Raw genomic sequence first — 21,200 nt, 5'->3', positions numbered from 1 at the left:
GGTTTGCTGTGTCTGTCAGCGTAGTGTCCAGAGCATACAACTAAAAACAAACAAAACAGACAGAGATACAAGCCTGAGCACTACAACTAACAACAAACAAAACAGACAGAGACACAAGCCTGAGCACTACAACTAAAAACAAACAAAACAGACAGAGATACAAGCCTGAGCACTACAACTAAAACAGACAGAGACACTAGCCTGAGCACTACAACTAAAAACAAACAAAACAGACAGAGATACAAGCCTGAGCACTACAACTAAAACAGACTGAGACACAAGCCTGAGCACTACAACTAAAAACAAACAAAACAGACAGAGACACTAGCCTGAGCACTACAACTAACAACAAACAAAACAGACAGAGACACAAGCCTGAGCACTACAACTAAAACAGACAGAGACACAAGCCTGAGCACTACAACTAAAAACAAACAAAACAGACAGAGATACAAGCCTGAGCACTACAACTAACAACAAACAAAACAGACAGAGACACTAGCCTGAGCACTACAACTAAAAACAAACAAAACAGACAGAGATACAAGCCTGAGCACTACAACTAAAACAGACAGAGACACAAGCCTGAGCACTACAACTAAAAACAAACAAAACAGACAGAGACACAAGCCTGAGCACTACAACTAACAACAAACAAAACAGACAGAGACACAAGCCTGAGCACTACAACTAAAACAGACAGAGACACTAGCCTGAGCACTACAACTAAAAACAAACAAAACAGACAGAGACACAAGCCTGAGCACTACAACTAAAACAGACAGAGACACAAGCCTGAGCACTACAACTAAAAACAAACAAAACAGACAGACACAAGCCTGAGCACTGCAACTAAAAACAAACAAACAGAGAGACTAGCCTGAGCACTGCAACTAAAAACAAACAAAACAGACAGAGACACAAGCCTGAGCACTGCAACTAAAACAAACAGACACACATTCTGGTTGACTCGCTCAACAAAGGTGTTTAATCTCAATCTGTCTGGGACAGACCCCTCAGAGCCATCAAAATGTCTCCTCCTCACACACACATTTCAAAGCAGGTACCTGAGTCACAGTCCAGACTGTATTGTTCTCTAGTGATGTGATACACACTGGTTCACTGAGAGTTTGTCTGTCTGTGTCTGGCATCTCTGTGCTGTAATCACCACTGGCTGCTCAACTCATTGTTTGATTTGTCTGACCGAAAGTGGATACTGCTGTCTGAGATGTCTCTCTTTCTGTTCCTTCAGTGTGTGTCTCCGTCTGTGTGTGTGTGTGTGTGTGTAGTCTTGGCAGATGGGTACAGATGGACACAGTGTTGCCTGTCTGCTGTGCCTGGTAGCTCCAGCGTGTACCATCACCGTACCTCATTCATCCAGAACCAGGAGGGTTTTGTGTGACGACTCCCCAGTGTGTGTGGGCACCGGGTCATCTGCATGTTCGGCTTATTGACTGCTTCTGTGTGTCCAAGCAGAGGGCATCATGGGTATTGTACGTGTGTGTGTGTGTGCGCTGTGCCAAGTCTGGTCGTGCTATTAAGTGCGAGTGCCCCAATTGTGGTCTCCACGCTCCCTCCATGCGCTGTGTGTGTGTGTGTGTGTGTGTGTGTGTGTGTGTGTGTGTGTGTGTGTGTGTGTGTGTGTGTGTGTGTGTGTGTGTGTGTGTGTGTGTGTGTGTGTGTGTGTGTGTGTGAGGCGTGGTTAGTCAGCCCAGAGGAATGTGCTGCGGCTGGTTGCTGGGGCCTTGGGGAGGGTGTGGGCTGCTGTTTGGTTAGCAACCGCTGCTCAGTGTGGAGGCAGCAGGAGTTAGGTTATATTAGTGAGAGAAAGCTCTACTCTGCCTTGGCCTGACCACTATCTGTGGGGGAGAGGAACACTACCTCCTCACACAGACAACAAGCCTGCTTTGTGTCCTATTGGCCACGACTACAACCACAACCACCAGCACCACCATACTGAACAAACATACTAAACGCAACCATTCAACCATTTTACTGACTTAGCGTTCATATAAGGAAATCAGTCACTTTAAATACATTGATCTGGATGTCACATTTTTAAAAAAAAATGTTTTTACCTGTATTTAACTAGGCAAGTCAGTTAAGAACAAATTCTTATTTACAATGACGGCCTAGGAACAGTGGGTTAACTGCCTTGTTCAGGGTCAGAACGACAGATTTTTTTTTACCTTGTCAGCTCTGGGATACGATCTAGCAACCTTTTGGTTACTGGCCCAGTGCTCTAACCACTAGGCTACCTACCGGCCACTTGATTGGACAAGGGCACAGCCATAGGCCCACCCACTGTGGAGACAGGCCCAGATAATCAGAATGAGTTTATCACTACAAAAGGGCTTTATTACAGACAGAAATACTCCTGTTTCATCAGCTGTCCGGGTGGATGATTGACCTTGATAGGCCACATCTGTCAGGTGGATGGATTATCTTGGCAAAGGAGAAATGCTCACCAACAGGGATGTAAACAAATGTGTACAAAATTTGAGAGAAATAAGCTTTTTGTGCGTATGGAGAATTTCTGGGATATTTTATTTCAGCTCATGAAACCAACACTTTACATGATGCGCTTGTATTTTTCAGTACTTTACATGTTGTGTTTATATACATTTTTCAGTACTTTACATGTTGTGTTTATATATACATTTTTCAGTACTTTACATGTTGTGTTTATATACATTTTTCAGTACTTTACATGTTGTGTATATATATACATTTTTCAGGACTTTACATGTTGTGTTTATATATACATTTTTCAGTACTTTACATGTTGTGTTTATATACATTTTTCAGTACTTTACATGTTGTGTTTATATACATTTTTCAGTACTTTACATGTTGTGTTTATATATATTTTTCAGTACTTTACATGTGTGCGCCAAGTTTACTGTTCATTTTTCGATTTTAATTCGTAAATCTGTTTGTTAGTTTTTAGACCTGATTTGCTTTTTGATTTAGTTTGGTTTAAAAATATTTTCTATTATTTAGTGTTAGGGACAGAAAGCATGCTGGGAGGCTAGGAGACATGTGTTGTATAGTGTTTTTTGGAGCATGTCGCTTCTTGCAATGGGGGCGGGCAGTTCAAATTATAAAGCCAAGCTCAATGTGACTTATATGGTGGAATGAAACTCTCGCCCAAGTTGACGACAATCCAATGCTTTTTAACTTGTCAGAGGCTGCGGATCTGCAGGTAACCCCCCCCCCCCCCTCCCCCAAACACTTTCATGGGAATATTCATTCAGATCAACTTGAGTGATACCGTGTCTTCTTGAATTAAGTACAGTGAGAACATTGGAGCAGATTGTGTTAAACTGCAGCACAGCCTGTTTTTAGTTTCTATCAAGACACATATTTTGCCTAGTGGCACATGTGAGCTTTGGCCACATCCTGAAATATAAGAAATTAGGTGGTGTTTGTCTTAGAGTAACTTTATACTATGCAATTATAGTTGGCAGGGGCGGCAGGTAGCATTGGGCCAGTAACCGAAAGGTTCTCTACGAGTAGAGACGGTGTTAAGTAGAGTACCGCACATGAGCAGAAGCTTCGGGACCTTTATCGTTCACGAAGAGGAGTCCCGAAAAGTCAAGATCCGCAGCAACAGTTTCAACTGTAGCAGTACGTGTTAGAAGACTGACGTTAGCTACCTTAGACTATGTTGTTTTTCCATGTTAGCTAGCGATGCCTCGGACGGAATAGCGATGCCTCGGACGGAATAGCGATGCACAAGCTAGGCCTTTTTGAAACGTCGCCATCTCCTGGCTGCATTTACCCACCAGATTCAGCAGCTTGAAAACCACATTCGATTTTTAGAATCTTTTTTTTTTTTTTTTTAGATGAACATAATTCATGATGGTTTATATTTTAGCTTTGATCGTTTTTGGAGTCAACGTTAATAGCTTAAGTGTAGTTTGAGTTTCTCCAAACGGGGATAATTATTTAATTTCAGTTAACTAAATATTTACTATAACAACTTTGGTGTGTGTGTGTGTGCGTACATTGTTGAGATTTCACTGTAGGTCACTTCGGTGGTATAATGCATTCTCAAATATTTTCTAAATCGCAACTAGGCCAGTTTATTCATCATGACGTACTTTATCTAATAGACACCAGCACCCACACTTCTATTGATGTACAACAGCACTGTAGATCACTTGTGGTGGGGAAACCAATCTGTTTAATCATTTTGTTATCAGCTCAATTTCCTCCCTCTGTTCTTCCTGCTCCCTCTCCCATCCCTCTCTCCCTGCTTCCTCTCCCTTAGTGTTGTCACGATTAGAGGTCGACCGATTAATCGGAATGGCCGATTTAATTAGGGCCGATTTCAAGTTTTCATAACAATCGGAAATCTGTATTTTGGGCGCCGATTTGACAATTATTTATTTATTTTATACGCCTTTATTTAATCTTTATTTAACTAGGCAAGTCAGTTAAGAACACATTCTTATTTTCAATGACGGGCCTAGGAACGTTCTGCCTCGTTCAGGGGCAGAACGACAGATTTACCTTGTCAGCTCGGGGTATCCAATCTTGCAACCTTACAGTTAACTAGTCCAACGCTCTAACACCTGATTACATTGCACTCCAAGAGGAGCCTGCCTGTGCCGCGAATGCAGTAAGCTAAGGTAAGTTGCTAGCTAGCATTAAACTTATCTTATAAAAAACAATCAATCAATGACTATCATCGCTTCAATGTGTACTTAACCATAAACGTCAATGCCTTTCTTAAAATCAATACACAAGTATATATTTTAAAACCTGCATATTTAGCTAAAAAACATCCAGATTAGCAGGCAATATTAACCAGTTTAAATTGTGTCATTTCTCTTGCGTTCATTGCACGCAGATTCAGGGTATATGCAACAGTTTGGGCCGCCTGGCTCTTTGCGAACTAATTTGCCAGAATTTTACGTAATTATGACATAACATTGAAGGTTGTGCAATGTAACAGGAATATTTAGACTCATGGATGCCACCCGTTAGATAAAATACGGAACAGGATAAAAGTTTTGTTTTCGAGGTGATAGTTTCCGGATTAGTCAAAGGTATATGGTCTAGAGAGAAATAGTGGACGCGTTATAATTCCTGTAATAACTTGCGGCTGAACTTGAAAGGGGTTCCTTCGTTATTTTACCTTTCGTGTCTTTCATAGAGAATGTCGTGATCTACTTCAAATAAGGCCTGTGTTTCGCGGAGGAGCAGACTGACAGGGGACCATGCAGACAAGCTCTGCATTCTGCACTACAACCTAAAACTTCTTAACTGGGAATATTGAAGACCCATGAAAGCTGGTGGTTCGTTTTAACATATGTTCTCATGTTATTTGAGCCTAAATTGATTTTATTTATGTATTATATTAAGTTAAAATAAAAGTGTTCATTGTTCATTCAGTATTGTTGCAATTGTCATTATTACAAAAATGTGTGTGTGTGTATGATTTATATATTATATATATATATATATATACACACACACACATATATTTTTTTTAATTGTATTTAAAAATCGGCTGATTAATCGGTATCGGCTGTTTTTGTCCTCCCAAAAAAATCGGTATCTGTATCGGCGTTGAAAAATCAGAATCGGCCGACCTCTAGTCACAATACCAGAATTTTGACTTCGATACCGATACTAGGTTAATTAACAATACTCAATACTCTTTACCAAAACCACAGTAAATAAATAAGGCATATTAGCCAAAGTCCCAGAATGGCCCTTAATCCAGACACAAACTCAGGGACTGTCTTTCTCATGCTCAAACCTGCTGCAGTGTGAGTCGGTGGCACCAGACTGCAGCCCTGCAGCCAGAGGGACGTGTGTGGACAAGACAGGCTGCTGCTCCCGGGTCCTGGCCCAGAACCAAGAGTGAGAGAGAGAATTCTGTGCCGTCTGTTACAGCTCTGCTCCACAGTAAAGGCCTACAGTTTGGGACGGGTCAAGAGGGAAGACCAGTTCAAATACAGTCAACTCATGAAACTATTTGACAATTGCTCCTAATTTTCAAATAGGATTGTCAATTCCATTCTATTTTTTTCATTTTAATGTATTGACAGCCGCTGAGATGGAATTGACTCTGGAAGTCTCTTCCTCCTAATCCTTAAAACTGTTGATTTTATATTTTTATTATTTAACCTTTAATTTAACTAGGCAAGTCAGTTAAGAACAAATTCTTATTTACAATGACGACCTAGCAGGGAACAAGTGGGTTAAACTGCCTTGTTCAGGGGCAGTACAACAGATTTTTACCTTGTCAGCTCGGGGATTCGATCTAGCAACCTTTCGGTTACTGGCCCAATGCTCTAACCACTAGGCTACCTGCTGGTTACTGGCCCAATGCTCTAACCACTAGGCTACCTGCTGGTTACAGGCCCAATGCTCTAACCACTAGGCTACCTGCTAGTTACAGGCCCAATGCTCTAACCACTAGGCTACCTGCTAGTTACAGGCCCAATGCTCTAACCACTAGGCTACCTGCTGGTTACAGGCCCAATGTTCTAACCACTAGGCTACCTGCTGGTTACAGGCCCAATGCTCTAACCACTAGGCTACCTGCTGGTTACAGGCCCAATGCTCTAACCACTAGGCTACCTGCCACCTCAATTGTTGATGCAAAAATCTAACATAATAAAAACATTGCCATCAAAATCAGGCAGTTTAAACTAGGGATGGCTGTTTGTTTTCAATGGGCTGCATCTCAATACACTGCATCCTCCATGTCGGCCTTCCGCATCTGTGGTGGAAAGTGGCAGAGCTACAGTGCTGTTTGTCAGACCAGGGGATATCCTTAAACGTTTACAGCGAGCGTAAAGTTTGACCTAATAACTGATATGACCACTATGGTGAGCCTCTCACCAACACCATGGTGTTCTCCGTTTTGCTCTAAGACCCCCACAAGCTACGGACTCGTCTGAAGCCGGTACCGCCGATGTGCCAACTTCTGTCTGTAGCGTCCGGACTGTTTGAGATACAAACTAATATGACCCCACTATGGAAAGGGGAGACTCCCATGAAAACGATAGTGTTGTCCATTTTGCTTTAGGAAGGCCACACGTGTCACGGGACTCATCTAGCCTACAGTTCACTAAACCACATTTAAAAAGACAGGGAGAGAACATTAGTCTTCTCCCCACTCAAACAGAGCAGGCTCCGTCACTTAACAGCCGCCTCCACTGGCTCTGAGAAAGTCACTCTTAAATGACTTGACAGATGCGAGAATGTTTGTTTTAGGCGGAAGTGGGCCTCTAAGCAGGCCTCTCATACCGAAGTTCCTGCCAGTGCCATCAGCATTGCTCAGGCGAGAGAGTGTGAGAGCCATCACAAAGCCATAAGTACACACTGCAGAATGACTAAGAAATGTATTTGGCCCAGAGCCCTAGCTTCTCAGAGCTACCCATTATTTAAAAAGCAAAGATGACTGTCAAAACCACAAAAGTGTAGAGGCAAAGAAGTATCCCGAGCAATAGGTTTGCACCACAAAATAAGACAAACTCTGGGTAGAAAACTGCCATTTGTTGCGCAACATTTTAGAAAAGAAAAATGTAAACAGGAAATAAGACTACTGGTTTCCAAACAAACAAATCATTATTTTGATGTTTTGTATTCAGACAATCAGGAGGGAAAAAGAATCATGAGGCCTAAAAGTGCTCTATGACACGCCATGACCCACCAGGCCAGCTATAGGCTAGAATTCTCTCTGATTACACAGCTTCTTAGAGGAGATTGCTGCTGTTAAACCCATTTGAAACGTTATCTAACAACTCAGGGCCACCTAAATCCACACCGGGCACCGAGGCTTTAGTGTTTAACACAGCTCCCGTTTCAATATGAAATAATTGTGCTTCATTTAGATCAGGTCAGTTGCGCAACTTCCTCAGGTTTAGGATTTGGGGTCTAGATCTGGTAGGTCAGTTGCGCAACTTCCTCAGGTTTAGGATTTGGGGTCTAGATCTGGTAGGTCAGTTGCTCAACTTCCTCAGGTTTAGGATTTGGGGTCTAGATCTGGTAGGTCAGTTGCTCAACTTCCTCAGGTTTAGGATTTGGGGTCTAGATCTGGTAGGTTGGTTGCTCAACTTCCTCAGGTTTAGGATTTGGGGTCTAGATCTGGTAGGTCAGTTGCTCAACTTCCTCAGGTTTAGGATTTGGGGTCTAGATCTGGTAGGTTGGTTGCTCAACTTCCTCAGGTTTAGGATTTGGGGTCTAGATCTGGTAGGTCAGTTGCTCAACTTCCTCAGGTTTAGGATTTGGGGTCTAGATCTGGTAGGTCAGTTGCTCAACTTCCTCAGGTTTAGGATTTGGGGTCTAGATCAGTGAGTACCTTGATCTGATGTGTTACTGGGTAATCTCATGTATAGACTTCCCCCAATTGATCTTTCCATCGATTTAATCTCAGAAGGATCCAAAACATCATAAATATATTCATTTTGGGCCAATCTGGAATGAACTGCCCTACTCTAAAAACAGAAAGCCTAAGTGGGTAATAACCATTGTTCATAGTAAATGATTCAAAGTAGGCCTATTTACTGGGAGTTCAATTCTCAATTAAATATAACAATATGACAACATTTTACAGACATTTTTTAATTCTCATTTGTCAACTAGGGTCTCCTCACAAACACCTGTCCTATAGGCTACACATGTTACCGTTCCATACAAGTCCACCACCATCAGCTCTATCAAGCCAGCTGTGCCTCAGTGAAACCCGGTGCACAGTACAGAGAGCGTGGTGAGTTACCGTAGCTTAGCTAGCTCATCAGCTGTGAGGATAGTGATGATGAGGCGCTGGGGAATTCATGTGTCAGCCAGGAGAGCTCCCCCATGACCACCTCGACAGGCCTGAGCAAGCAGCTGCTGTCAGCCCCACCACAGGGGAATAAATAGGAACAGACCTCCCGGGCAATGTGGGCCGTTATTCAGGGGCAGGAAGTCCCCCTACGCACTGCTCTAGGATCAGCTTTCCCCATTCCAGTCCCAGCATTGACTATATGACACTGGTCTGTGACAAGGGCTTTTGCACTACAGCCAGGGTATTAGGGAGATATTAGCATATTATACTTCCGGGCCGGATATCTTCAGCGCTACAAGCCTGGCTAAGAGGATATTCAATTGACTGAAGAATGCACAACACTTGTGATGGTCAAACAAGAATGTGGGAGTGTCTGATTAGCTAAAAGCTAAATATATCCAACTTCGGCCCACACCACCGCCCCCGCAGCTTGCTAACCCACAGTCCATGTCAGACAATAGTGGAGATGGGATTTTGAAGGCCGATTCATTGATAAAGATGTGAGATGTTATTTTGTTGTAGACATAAGAAGAAAAACGTGTGTATTAACTGCTGGAATTCAAGGGACAACATCACTGACATTGACGAAAGTTTCAGCCAATCACAGGTCTGCTTTGTTGTGAGGTTCTGAAATAACAGCGACAGCAGGAGGGGCACAGAAGTGACCCAAACTGAAGCATTACATACTAGTGTGGCTGCAAATAAACCAAACAGGACATGAAAGATCTCTGAACAATAAACATGGATGAGTTTACAAACAACACATTGACTGAGCTGACAAGGAGGTGTGAGTAGATGCTAGCTTCTCAGCATTACAGTGACATGACAAGCTTACAATGATGCAGCTGAAGAACTAGGCCTAATTGATGGTTTCAAGGAGAGTACGTTTGGGTACTGTATAAGGGTTGAAATCTGTCAAGACAGCAGTGGATGTATTGCACTGCATGGCGAAAACGATGATTCAGTCTCGCCTACGCACCACCCTAGTAGAAAGCGCCCCAGATTAAGGCCAAATTATATAACTTCGTCACCCATTTGTGTTTAGAATTTTACAGCTGTCTATTGCACTATGCAGATTCGCCTCGTTTTCTGTATCATAAATGTATCTACCGAGCGTAGTGTGTCGTTTGCTAGCTAGGACAGTGAACTCGAATTCGTTGTGCAACAAAAGTGGCATGCAATGATGATTGTTGAAAACAAACATGGGCAACCCTCAAAACATTCAACGCTAGCTAGCTAAATTTGCTACCTAGCTATGTTTACTGTACTATGATTGCTGATGCAGACAAGAGGCAGCTAGCTCACTGTATAACTTGCTCAGTTAGCTAGCTAGCTAACGTTAGGTAGCTGGCTAGTTACCTACCCATGGTTTGTGCAGGATGCCCAAAAGCCAAACTATTCTTGAATGAGAATTATTCAATGGCTACAATATCAAATTGTTTGCGAGGAAGGGAAAACTACAATTGGAAAGTCCAACCTAACTACCTAGCCAGTTTTGTGTTTGAAAACTGTCACATTCAATCGATTCTATTTCTTGCGCAAACATTGCAATGTATGTTTATAGTCGCCTACCTTGGTATAGTAATACATTTCGTGTTGATATTCTGTGTCGTGATGGCTTTTTCCAATTCATCCAGTTGCCCTGTTTTCTTCAACTTCTTCACCAGGCTTTTCACAGCTTTTTCACACCATTTCTCCTCTTGTCCGTTCTGTTCGCCTTTTTTCCAACCCAAAAGCCTTTTCACAATTGGGGGAGTAAAAGGCAGAATTGACATCTTGAGGTCAGTAAAGTCCTTCCAGTACTGTGGTCCTTGGTTTCGCAAGATACAGATGTAAAACTATCCAAAGGACAAAATTAAGTGGGCGATTGAACAACAACTTTGTTAAATGCACACATATGCTGCACAAACAAAGTTCATTTGTAGCTACCAATTTTAGCGCACAGACTAGCTCTTGCTCAGTGATTACCGCACACTGCACCACTACACTGTCGCACACTATTAAAATCAGTAACACTCCGCGGCGAAACGTAGTTCGATCTATTCGATTCTAAATGCATTCTTCATCCTCGCCTAAATTAAAGCCGTAGGTGAAAACCAAAGAACATTCGTCATTTTGGACTAAGGATTTTGAATAAAAAAATATGTAATATGGCTTCCTACGCGTTGGTATACGTGTGATTATCAAGGAAGTTTGGCCAAGTTCATAGTCATCCGCCGTCGTAGGCTCCGTCTGAAGTCTACTAAAAAATCTGCTTCAGATGCAAACGCAGGACGACTACCCTCCGTAGACTCCCCATTCAGACTGCAAAGTAGATCTGTGTAAGCCCGTAGGCTGCAGCTGACCAAAATGTGCTGCATCTGCATTGCATGGGCCCTGCCTTTCGCCCGGCCCCACCGTCCCCGTCCCTGGTCCCGGCCCATGCCAATTGCCAACAGTTGTGATAAAAACTCCACATAACGCTCATGTCTGATACATTATGTAACATTCCACAATGCATGCAGCACCATCACTTAATAAAACAGAGGCCTATAGAAGATCACAAGGTTCCTTTCATCAATGAGAACTGACATTGTACACAACAACCTTATGCATATTGCATAAAGTGTATAATCTCTGCTCATTATTAGAAAAAAATAACATAAACAATATTTCAGTCCAGAACTCAGGAGAGGCTTTGCTCTTGTCTAAGCATTTGGGAAACTATTTGAAGGGGTCCACTCCCAATGTGTTCCAGATGATTGGACAGAATCCACACAACACACCACTGAAGTACCTGTCCTACTTTCCTCTCCGTAGAACACAGTCCTAAAACAGTGATTGCTACAAGACGGTGGCAATCAAATCAAATTGTATTTGTCACACATGCCGAAAACAAAAGGTGTAGACTTTTACTGTGAGATGCTTACTTACAAGCCCTTTCCAAATACTGCAAAGTTAAACAGTAAGAAAAATGTGCCAAAAAGGAAATAGTAACACAATAAAACAACAGTAATGACACTATATACAAGGAGTACCAGTACCCAGTCAATGTGGAGGGGTACGGGGTAGTGGAGGTAATAACGAGGCTATATACAAGGAGTACCAGTACCCAGTCAATGTGGAGGGGTACGGGGTAGTGGAGGGGATTGAGGTAATATGTACAGTACATGTAAGCGGGGTAAAAGTGACTTGGCAATCAGTATAAATAGCGGGGGGGGGGGGGGGGGGGGGGGGGGGGTGTTGCATTGTCAGTGTAGTATGTGTGAGTGTGTGGGTATAGTCCAGTGAGTGTGCATAGAGTCCGTGCAAATAAAAAGAGGGTCAATAGTCAGGGTAGATAAATGATCAACTGTTCAGCAGTCTTATGGATTGGGGGTAGAAGCTGTTCAGGAGCCTTTTGGTTCCAGACTTGGCGCTCCGGTACCGCTTGCCTGGGGCTAGGGGGGGGGGGGGGGGGGGGGTATAGAGATGTAGGAGAATAGTTCTGTAGTGTACTGTTGTTATTGTGGGGGGGGGGGGGGGGGGTAGAGAGGGGAGAGGAGGTCTATAGTATAGTGTTGTTATTGTGGGGGGTGGGGGGGGTGTAGAGAGAGGAGAGTAGGTCTATAGTATAGTGTTGATATTGTGGGGGGGGTGTAGAGAGAGGAGAGGAGGTCTATAGTATAGTGTTGTTAGGGGGGGTGGGGGGTGTGGGGGGGGGTCTATAGTATAGTGTTGTTATTGTGGGGGGTGGGGGGGTGTAGAGAGAGGAGAGTAGGTCTATAGTATAGTGTTGATATTGTGGGGGGGGGGTGTAGAGAGAGGAGAGTAGGTCTATAGTATAGTGTTTATATTGTGGGGGGGTGTAGAGAGAGGAGAGTAGGTCTATAGTATAGTGTTGATATTGTGGGGTGGGTGTAGAGAGAGGAGAGTAGGTCTATAGTATAGTGTTTATATTGTGGGAGGGTGTAGAGAGAGAGGAGAGTAGGTCTATAGTATAGTGTTGATATTGTGTTTAGGATAATGGGGGGAGGGGTAGAGGCGGGGATTTACCAGTGTAGACTGAGCATGTAATGCATCACCCTGGTATGGACTTTACAGTAGTATCTCTCCTTTCTCCCAGTCTCCAGTAGTAGTATCTCTCCTTTCTCCCAGCCTCCAGTAGTAGTATCTCTCCTTTCTCCCAGCCTCCAGTAGTAGTATCTCTCCTTTCTCCCAGTCTCCAGTAGTAGTATCTCTCCTTTCTCCCAGTCTCCAGTAGTAGTATCTCTCCTTTCTCCCAGCCTCCAGCAGTAGTATCCCTCCTTTCTCCCAGTCTCCAGTAGTAGTATCTCTCCTTTCCCCCAGTCTCCAGCAGTAGTATCCCTCCTTTCCCCCAGTCTCCAGTAGTAGTATCTCTCCTTTCTCCCAGTCTCCAGTAGTAGTATCTCTCTTTTCTCCCAGTCTTCAGTAGTAGTATCTCTCCTTTCTCCCAGTCTCCAGTAGTAGTATCTCTCCTTTCTCCCAGTCTCCAGTAGTAGTATCTCTCCTTTCTCCCAGTCTCCAACAGTAGTAGTATCTCTCCTTTCTCCCAGCCTCCAGTAGTAGTATCTCTCCTTTCTCCCGGTCTCCAGTAGTAGTATCCCTCCTTTCTCCCAGCCTCCAACAGTAGTAGTATCTCTCCTTTCTCCCAGCCTCCAGTAGTAGTATCTCTCCTTTCTCCCGGTCTCCAGTAGTAGTATCCCTCCTTTCTCCCAGCCTCCAACAGTAGTAGTATCTCTCCTTTCTCCCAGTCTCCAGTAGTAGTATCTCTCCTTTCTCCCAGTCTCCAGTAGTAGTATCTCTCCTTTCTCCCAGTCTCCAGTAGTAGTATCTCTCCTTTCTCCCAGCCTCCAGTAGTAGTATCTCTCCTTTCTCCCAGCCTCCAGTAGTAGTATCTCTCCTTTCTCCCAGTCTCCAGTAGTAGTATCTCTCCTTTCTCCCAGTCTCCAGTAGTAGTATCTCTCCTTTCTCCCAGTCTCCAGTAGTAGTATCTCTCCTTTCTCCCAGCCTCCAGTAGTAGTATCTCTCCTTTCTCCCAGTCTCCAGTAGTAGTATCTCTCCTTTCTCCCAGTCTCCAGTAGTAGTATCTCTCCTTTCTCCCAGTCTCCAGTAGTAGTATCTCTCCTTTCTCCCAGTCTCCAGTAGTAGTATCTCTCCTTTCTCCCAGTCTCCAGTAGTAGTATCTCTCCTTTCTCCCAGTCTCCAGTAGTAGTATCTCTCCTTTCTCCCAGTCTCCAGCAGTAGTATCTCTCCTTTCTCCCAGTCTCCAGTAGTAGTATCTCTCCTTTCTCCCAGTCTCCAGTAGTAGTATCTCTCCTTTCCCCCAGCCTCCAGCAGTAGTATCCCTCCTTTCTCCCAGTCTCCAGTAGTAGTATCTCTCCTTTCTCCCAGTCTCCAGTAGTAGTATCTCTCCTTTCTCCCAGTCTCCAGTAGTAGTATCTCTCCTTTCTCCCAGCCTCCAGTAGTAGTATCTCTCCTTTCTCCCAGCCTCCAGTAGTAGTATCTCTCCTTTCTCCCAGTCTCCAGTAGTAGTATCTCTCCTTTCTCCCAGTCTCCAGTAGTAGTATCTCTCCTTTCTCCCAGTCTCCAGTAGTAGTATCTCTCCTTTCCCCCAGTCTCCAGTAGTAGTATCTCTCCTTTACCCCAGTCTCCAGTAGTAGTATCTCTCCTTTCTCCCAGCCTCCAGTAGTAGTATCTCTCCTTTCTCCCAGCCTCCAGTAGTAGTATCTCTCCTTTCTCCCAGTCTCCAGTAGTAGTATCTCTCCTTTCTCCCAGCCTCCAGCAGTAGTATCCCTCCTTTCTCCCAGTCTCCAGTAGTAGTATCTCTCCTTTCTCCCAGTCTCCAGTAGTAGTATCTCTCCTTTCTCCCAGCCTCCAGTAGTAGTATCTCTCCTTTCTCCCAGTCTCCAGTAGTAGTATCTCTCCTTTCTCCCAGTCTCCAGTAGTAGAATAATCTCCTTTCTCCCAGTCTCCAGTAGTAGTATCTCTCCTTTCTCCCAGTCTCCAGTAGTAGTTTCTCTCCTTTCTCCCAGTCTCCAGTAGTAGTATCTCTCCTTTCTCCCAGTCTCCAGTAGTAGTATCTCTCCTTTCCCCCGGTCTCCAGTAGTAGTATCTCTCCTTTCTCCCAGTCTCCAGTAGTAGTATCTCTCCTTTCTCCCAGTCTCCAGTAGTATCCCTCCTTTCTCCCAGTCTCCAGTAGTATCCCTCCTTTCTCCCAGTCTCCAGTAGTAGTATCTCTCCTTTCTCCCAGTCTCCAGTAGTAGTATCTCTCCTTTCTCCCAGCCTCCAGTAGTAGTATCTCTCCTTTCTCCCAGCCTCCAGTAGTAGTATCTCTCCTTTCTCCCAGCCTCCAGTAGTAGTATCTCTCCTTTCTCCCAGTCTCCAGTAGTAGTATCTCTCCTTTCTCCCAGCCTCCAGTAGTAGTATCTCTCCTTTCTCCCAGTCTCCAGTAGTAGTATCTCTCCTTTCTCCCAGCCTCCAACAGTAGTAGTATCTCTCCTTTCTCCCAGCCTCCAACAGTAGTAGTATCTCTCCTTTCTCCCAGTCTCCAGTAGTAGTATCTCTCCTTTCTCCCAGCCTCCAGTAGTAGTATCTCTCCTTTCTCCCAGTCTCCAGTAGTAGTATCTCTCCTTTCTCCCAGTCTCCAATAGTAGTATCTCTCCTTTCTCCCAGTCTCCAGTAGTAGTATCTCTCCTTTCTCCCAGCCTCCAGTAGTAGTATCTCTCCTTTCTCCCAGCCTCCAGTAGTAGTATCTCTCCTTTCTCCCAGTCTCCAATAGTAGTATCTCTCCTTTCTCCCAGTCTCCAGTAGTAGTATCTCTCCTTTCTCCCAGCCTCCAGTAGTAGTATCTCTCCTTTCTCCCAGCCTCCAGTAGTAGTATCTCTCCTTTCTCCCAGTCTCCAATAGTAGTATCTCTCCTTTCTCCCAGTCTCCAGTAGTAGTATCTCTCCTTTCTCCCAGCCTCCAGTAGTAGTATCTCTCCTTTCTCCCAGCCTCCAGTAGTAGTATCTCTCCTTTCTCCCAGTCTCCAATAGTAGTATCTCTCCTTTCTCCCAGTCTCCAGTAGTAGTATCTCTCCTTTCTCCCAGTCTCCAGTAGTAGTATCTCTCCTTTCTCCCAGTCTCCAGTAGTAGTATATCTCCTTTCTCCCAGCCTCCAACAGTAGTAGTGAAGTGAGTATGTACTAGTTGCTATAAGTAGTATGGTGAAGGCAGGCATGCACACAACCTGCCCCAGCTTGTCGAGGCCAGGCTAACATAACCCTAGCTCAAGCAAGATACATTTAATGGGCAGAACTCACACACGCACACACACACACACACACACACGCACATGCACACACAAGCACACACACACACACACGCACACACACACACACACACACGGACACACACACACATACGCACGCACAAGCACACACACCCGCACATGTGAAGGGTGTAGAATAGTCATAGAGTGGGGTAGCGATGGTCAGATATACAGTTGAAGTCAGAAGTTTACATACACCTAAGCCAAATACATTTAAACTCAGTTTTTCACAATCCCTGACATTTAATCAGAGTAAAATTCCCTGTCTTAGTTCAGTTAGGATCACCACTTTATTTTAAGAATGTGAAATGTCAGAATAATATTAGAGAGAATGATTTATTTCAGCTTTTATTTCTTTCATCACATTCCCAGTGGGTCAGAAGTTTACATACACTCAATTAGTATTTGGTAGCATTGCCCTTATATTGTTTAATTTGGGTCAAACGTTTCGGGTCGCCTTCCACAAGCTTCCCACAATAAGTTGGGTTTTTTGACCCATTCCTCCTGACAGAGCTGGTGTAACTGAGTCAGGTTTGTAGGCCTTCTTGCTCACACATGTTTTAAAATTCTGCCCACAAATGTTCTATAGGATTGAGGTCAGGGCTTTGTGATACCTTGTCCTTAAGCCATTTTGCCAGAACTTTGAAAGAATGCTTGGGGTCATTGTCCATTTGGAAGACCCATTTGCGACCAAGCTTTAACTTTCTGACTGATGTCTTGAGATGTTGCTTCAATATATCCACACCATTTTCCTTCCTCGTCATGCCACCTATTTTGTGAAGTGCACCAGTCCCTCCTGCAGCAAAGCACCCCCACAACATGATGCTGCCACCCCCGTGCTTCACGGTTGGGATGGTGTTCTTCGGCTTGCAAGCCTCCCCCTTTTTCCTCCAAACATAATGATGGTCATTATGGCCAAACAGTTCTATTTTTGTTTCATCAGACCAGAGGACATTTCTCCAAAAAGTACGACCTTTGTCCCCATGTGCAGTTGCAAACCGTAGTCTTGCTTTTTTATGGCGGTTTTGGAGCAGTGGCTTCTTCCTTGCTGAGCGGCCTTTCAGGTTATGTCGATATAGGACTTGTTTTACTGTGGATATAGATACTTTTGTACCTGTTTCCTCCAGCATCTTCACAAGGTCCGTTGCTGTTGTTCTGGGATTGATTTGCACTTTTCGCATCAAAGTACGTTCAGGAGACAGAACGCGTCCCCTTCCTGAGCAGTATGATGGCTGCGGGGTCCCATGGTGTTAATACTTGCGTACTATTGTTTGTACAGATGATTGTGGTACCTTCAGGCATTTGGAAATTGCTTTTTCTGAGGTCTTGGCTGATTTCATTTGATTTTCCCATGATGTCAAGCAAAGAGGCACTGCGTTTGAAGGTAGGCCTTGAAATACATCCACAGGTACCACTTCAATTGACTCAAATTATGTAAAGTAGCCTATCAGAAGCTTCTAAAGCCATGACATCATTTTCTGGAATTTTCCAAGCTGTTTAAAGGCACAGTCAACTTAGTGTATGTAAACTTCTGACACACTGGAATTGTGATACAGTGAATTATAAGAGAAATAATCTGCCTGTAAGCAATATCTGGAAAAATGTCTTGTGTCATGGACAAAGTAGATGTCTTGCCAAAACAATTGTTTGTTAACAAGAAATTTGGGGAGTGGTTGAAAAATTAGTTTTAATGACTCCAACCTAAGTGTATGTAAAATTCAGACTTCAACTGTATACAGATATATACAGTACCAGCCAAAACGTTGGACACACCTACTCATTCAAGGGTTTTTATTTTTATTTCTACATTGTAGAATAATAGTGAAGACATCAAAACTATGAAATAACACATATGGAATCATAAAGTAAGCAAAAAAGTGTTCAACAAATCAAATTATATGTAATATTTTAGATTCTTCAAAGTGGCCAGCCTTTGCCTTGATGACAGTTTTGCACACTCTTTGCATTCCCTCAACAAGCTTCATGAGGAATGCTTTTCCAACAGTCTTGAAAGAGTTCCCACATATGCTGAGCACTTGTTGGCTGCTTTTCCTTCACTCTGCGCTCCAACTCATCCTAAACCATCTCAATTGGGTTGAGGCTGAGTGATTGTGCAGACCAGGTCATCTGATGCAGCACTCCATTACTCTCCTTCTTGGTCAAATAGCCCTTACACAGCCTGGAGGTGTGTTGGGTCATTGTCCAGTCCCACTAAGCGGCAAACCAGATGGGATGGAATATCACTGCAGAATGCTGTGGTCGCCATGCTGGTTAACTGTGACTTGAATTCTAAATAAATCACTGACACTGTCACCAACAAAGCACCACCACACCATCACACCTCCTCCATACTTCATGGTGGGAACCACACATGTGGAAATCACCTACTCTGCGTCTCACAAAGACACGGGGGTTGGAACCAAAACTCGCAAATTTGGGCTCTTCAGACCAAACAACAGATTTCCACTGGTCTAATGTCCATTGCTCGTGTTTCGTGGTCCAAGCAAGTCTCTTCTTCTTATTGGTGTACTTTAGTAGTGGTTTCTTTGCAGCAATTCGACCATGAAGGCCTGATTCACACAGTCTCCTCTGAATAGTTGATGTTGAGATGTGTCTGTTACTTGAACTCTGTGAAGCATTTATTTGGGCTGCAATTTCTGAGGCTGGTAACTCTGATGAACTTATCCTCTGAACTTATCTTCTGGAGCGGGACTCTCACCCGGAAGCTTATAAGAAATCCCGCTATGCCCGCCAACGAACCATCAAACAGGCAAAGCGTGAATACAGGACTAAGATTGAAACGTACTACCCCGGCTCCGATGCTCGTCGGATGTGGCAAGGCTTGGAAACTATTACAGACTACAAAGGGAAGCCCAGCCGAGAGCTGCCCAGTGACACAAGCCTACTAGACGAGCTGAATAACTTCTATGCCCGCTTCGAGGCAAGTAACACTGAAACATGCATGAGAGCATCAGCTGTTCTGGATGACTGTGTGATCACCCTCTCCACAGTTAATGTGAGTAAGACCATTAAACAGGTCAACATTCACAAGGCCTCTGGGCCAGACGGATTACCAGGACGTGTACTCCGAGCATGCGCTGACCAACTGGCAAGTGTCTTCACTGACATTTTCAACCTCTCCCTGTCTGAGTCTCTAATACCAACATGTTTCAAGCAGACCACGATAGTCCCTGTGCCCAAGAACACTAAGGTAACCTGCCTAAATGACTACCAACCCGTAGCAATCACATCTGTAGCCATGAAATGCTTCGAAAGGCTGGTCATGGCTCACATCAACACCATTATCACAGAAACCCTAGGTCCACTCCAATTTGCACCAACAGATCCAGAGATGATGGAATCTCTATTGCACTCCACACTGCCCTTTCCCACCTGGACAAAAGAAACACCTATGTGAGAATGCTATTCATTGACTACAGCTCAGCGTTCAACACCATAGTGCCCTCAAAGCTCATCATTAAGCTAAGGACCCTGGGACTAAACACCTCCCTCTGCAACTGGATCCTGGACTTCCTGACAGGCCGCCTCCAGGTGGTAAGGGTAGGTAACAACACATCCGCCACACTGATCCTCAACACGGGGGCCGCTCAGGGGTGCGTGCTCAGTCCCCTCCTGTACTCCCTGTTCACTCATTACTGCACGGCTATGCAAAACTCCAACACCATCATTAAGTTTGCTGATGACACAACAGTGGTAGGCCTGATCACCGACAACGATGAGACAGCCTATAGGGAGGAGGTCAGAGGCCTGACCGTGTGGTGCCACGACAACAACGTCTCCCTCAACGTGATCAAGACAAAGGAGATGATTGTGGACTACAGGAAAAGGAGGTTCGAGCACGCTCCCATTCTCATCGACAGGGTTGTAGTGGAGCAGGTTGAGAGCTTCAAATTCCTTGGTGTCCACATCACCAACAAACTAACATGGTCCAAAACAAACCAAGACAGTCGTAAAGAGGGCACGACAAAACCTATTCCCCCTCAGGAGATTTGGCATGGGTCCTCAGATCCTCAAAAGGTTTTACAGCTGCACCATCGAGAGCATCCTGGCGGGTTGCATCACTGCCTGGTATGGCAACTGCTCGGCCTCCGACCACAAGGCACTACAGAGGGAAGTGCGTACGGCCCAGTACATCACCGGGGCCAAGCTTCCTGCCATCCAGGACCTCTATACCAGGCGGTGTCAGAGGAAGGCCCTAAAAATTGTCCAACTCCAGCCACCCTAATCATAGACTGTTCTCTCTGCTACCGCACGACAAGTGGAACCAGAGCACCCAGTCTAGGTCCAAGAGGCTTCTAAACAGCTTCAACCCCCAAGCCATAAGACTCCTGAATAGCTAATCAAATGGCTACCCAGACTATTTGCATTGGCCTCCCCCACCTCACTGCTGCTACTCTCTGTTATTATCTACGCATAGTCACTTTAATAACTCTACCTACATGTACACAATTACCCGAATTACCTCGACACAGGTGCCTCCCGCACATTGACACATTGACTCTGTACCGGTACCCCCCTGTATATAGCCTCCACATTGACTCTGTACCGGTACCCCCTGTATATAGCCTCCACATTGACTCTGTACCGGTACCCCCTGTATATAGCCTCCACATTGACTCTGTACCGGTACCCCCTGTATATAGCCTCCACATTGACGCTGTACCGGTACCCCCTGTATATAGCCTCCACATTCACTCTGTACCGGTACCCCCTGTATATAGCCTCCACATTCACTCTGTACCGGTACCCCCTGTATATAGCCTCCACATTGACTCTGTACCGGTACCTCCTGTATATAGCCTCCACATTGACTCTGTACCGGTACCCCCTGTATACAGCCTCCACATTGACTCTGTACCAGTGTCCCCTGTTTATAGCCTCCACATTGACTCTGTACTGTAATACCCTGTATATAGCCTCCACATTGACTCTGTACCGGTGTCCCCTGTATATAGCCCCGCTATTGTTATTTACTGCTTCTCTTTAATTATTTGTTATTCTTATCTCTTACTTTTTTAGGGATTTTCTTAAAACTGCATTGTTGGTTAAGGGCTTGTAAGTAAGCATTTCACTGTAAGGTTCTATTCATGTGACA

The 21,200-nt window shown here is 44.5% G+C and overlaps 1 protein-coding gene across 2 annotated transcripts in view; it reads right to left on the bottom strand.

The window, feature by feature from the left end:
• Window positions 1-11,146, bottom strand: part of LOC129834190 (mothers against decapentaplegic homolog 3) — a 53,585-nt gene extending 42,439 nt beyond the window's left edge. Inside the window, exon 1 of one of the 2 annotated variants that reach the window (XM_055898929.1) lies at window positions 10,367-11,146. In XM_055898929.1, the coding sequence (XP_055754904.1) occupies window positions 10,367-10,569 (203 nt within the window). In that variant the 5' untranslated portion in view covers window positions 10,570-11,146. The remainder of the gene's footprint in view (window positions 1-10,366) is intronic. The other variant, XM_055898928.1, reaches the window with a different exon arrangement.
• Between the last annotated feature and the right edge of the window lie 10,054 nt (window positions 11,147-21,200).

The sequence above is a fragment of the Salvelinus fontinalis genome, chromosome 35, assembly GCF_029448725.1.
Source record: "Salvelinus fontinalis isolate EN_2023a chromosome 35, ASM2944872v1, whole genome shotgun sequence".
In the NCBI taxonomy this organism is placed as follows: domain Eukaryota; kingdom Metazoa; phylum Chordata; class Actinopteri; order Salmoniformes; family Salmonidae; genus Salvelinus; species Salvelinus fontinalis.
The sequence above is the reverse complement of the archived record's forward strand: the minus strand, read 5'-3'. Positions and strand labels throughout refer to the sequence as shown.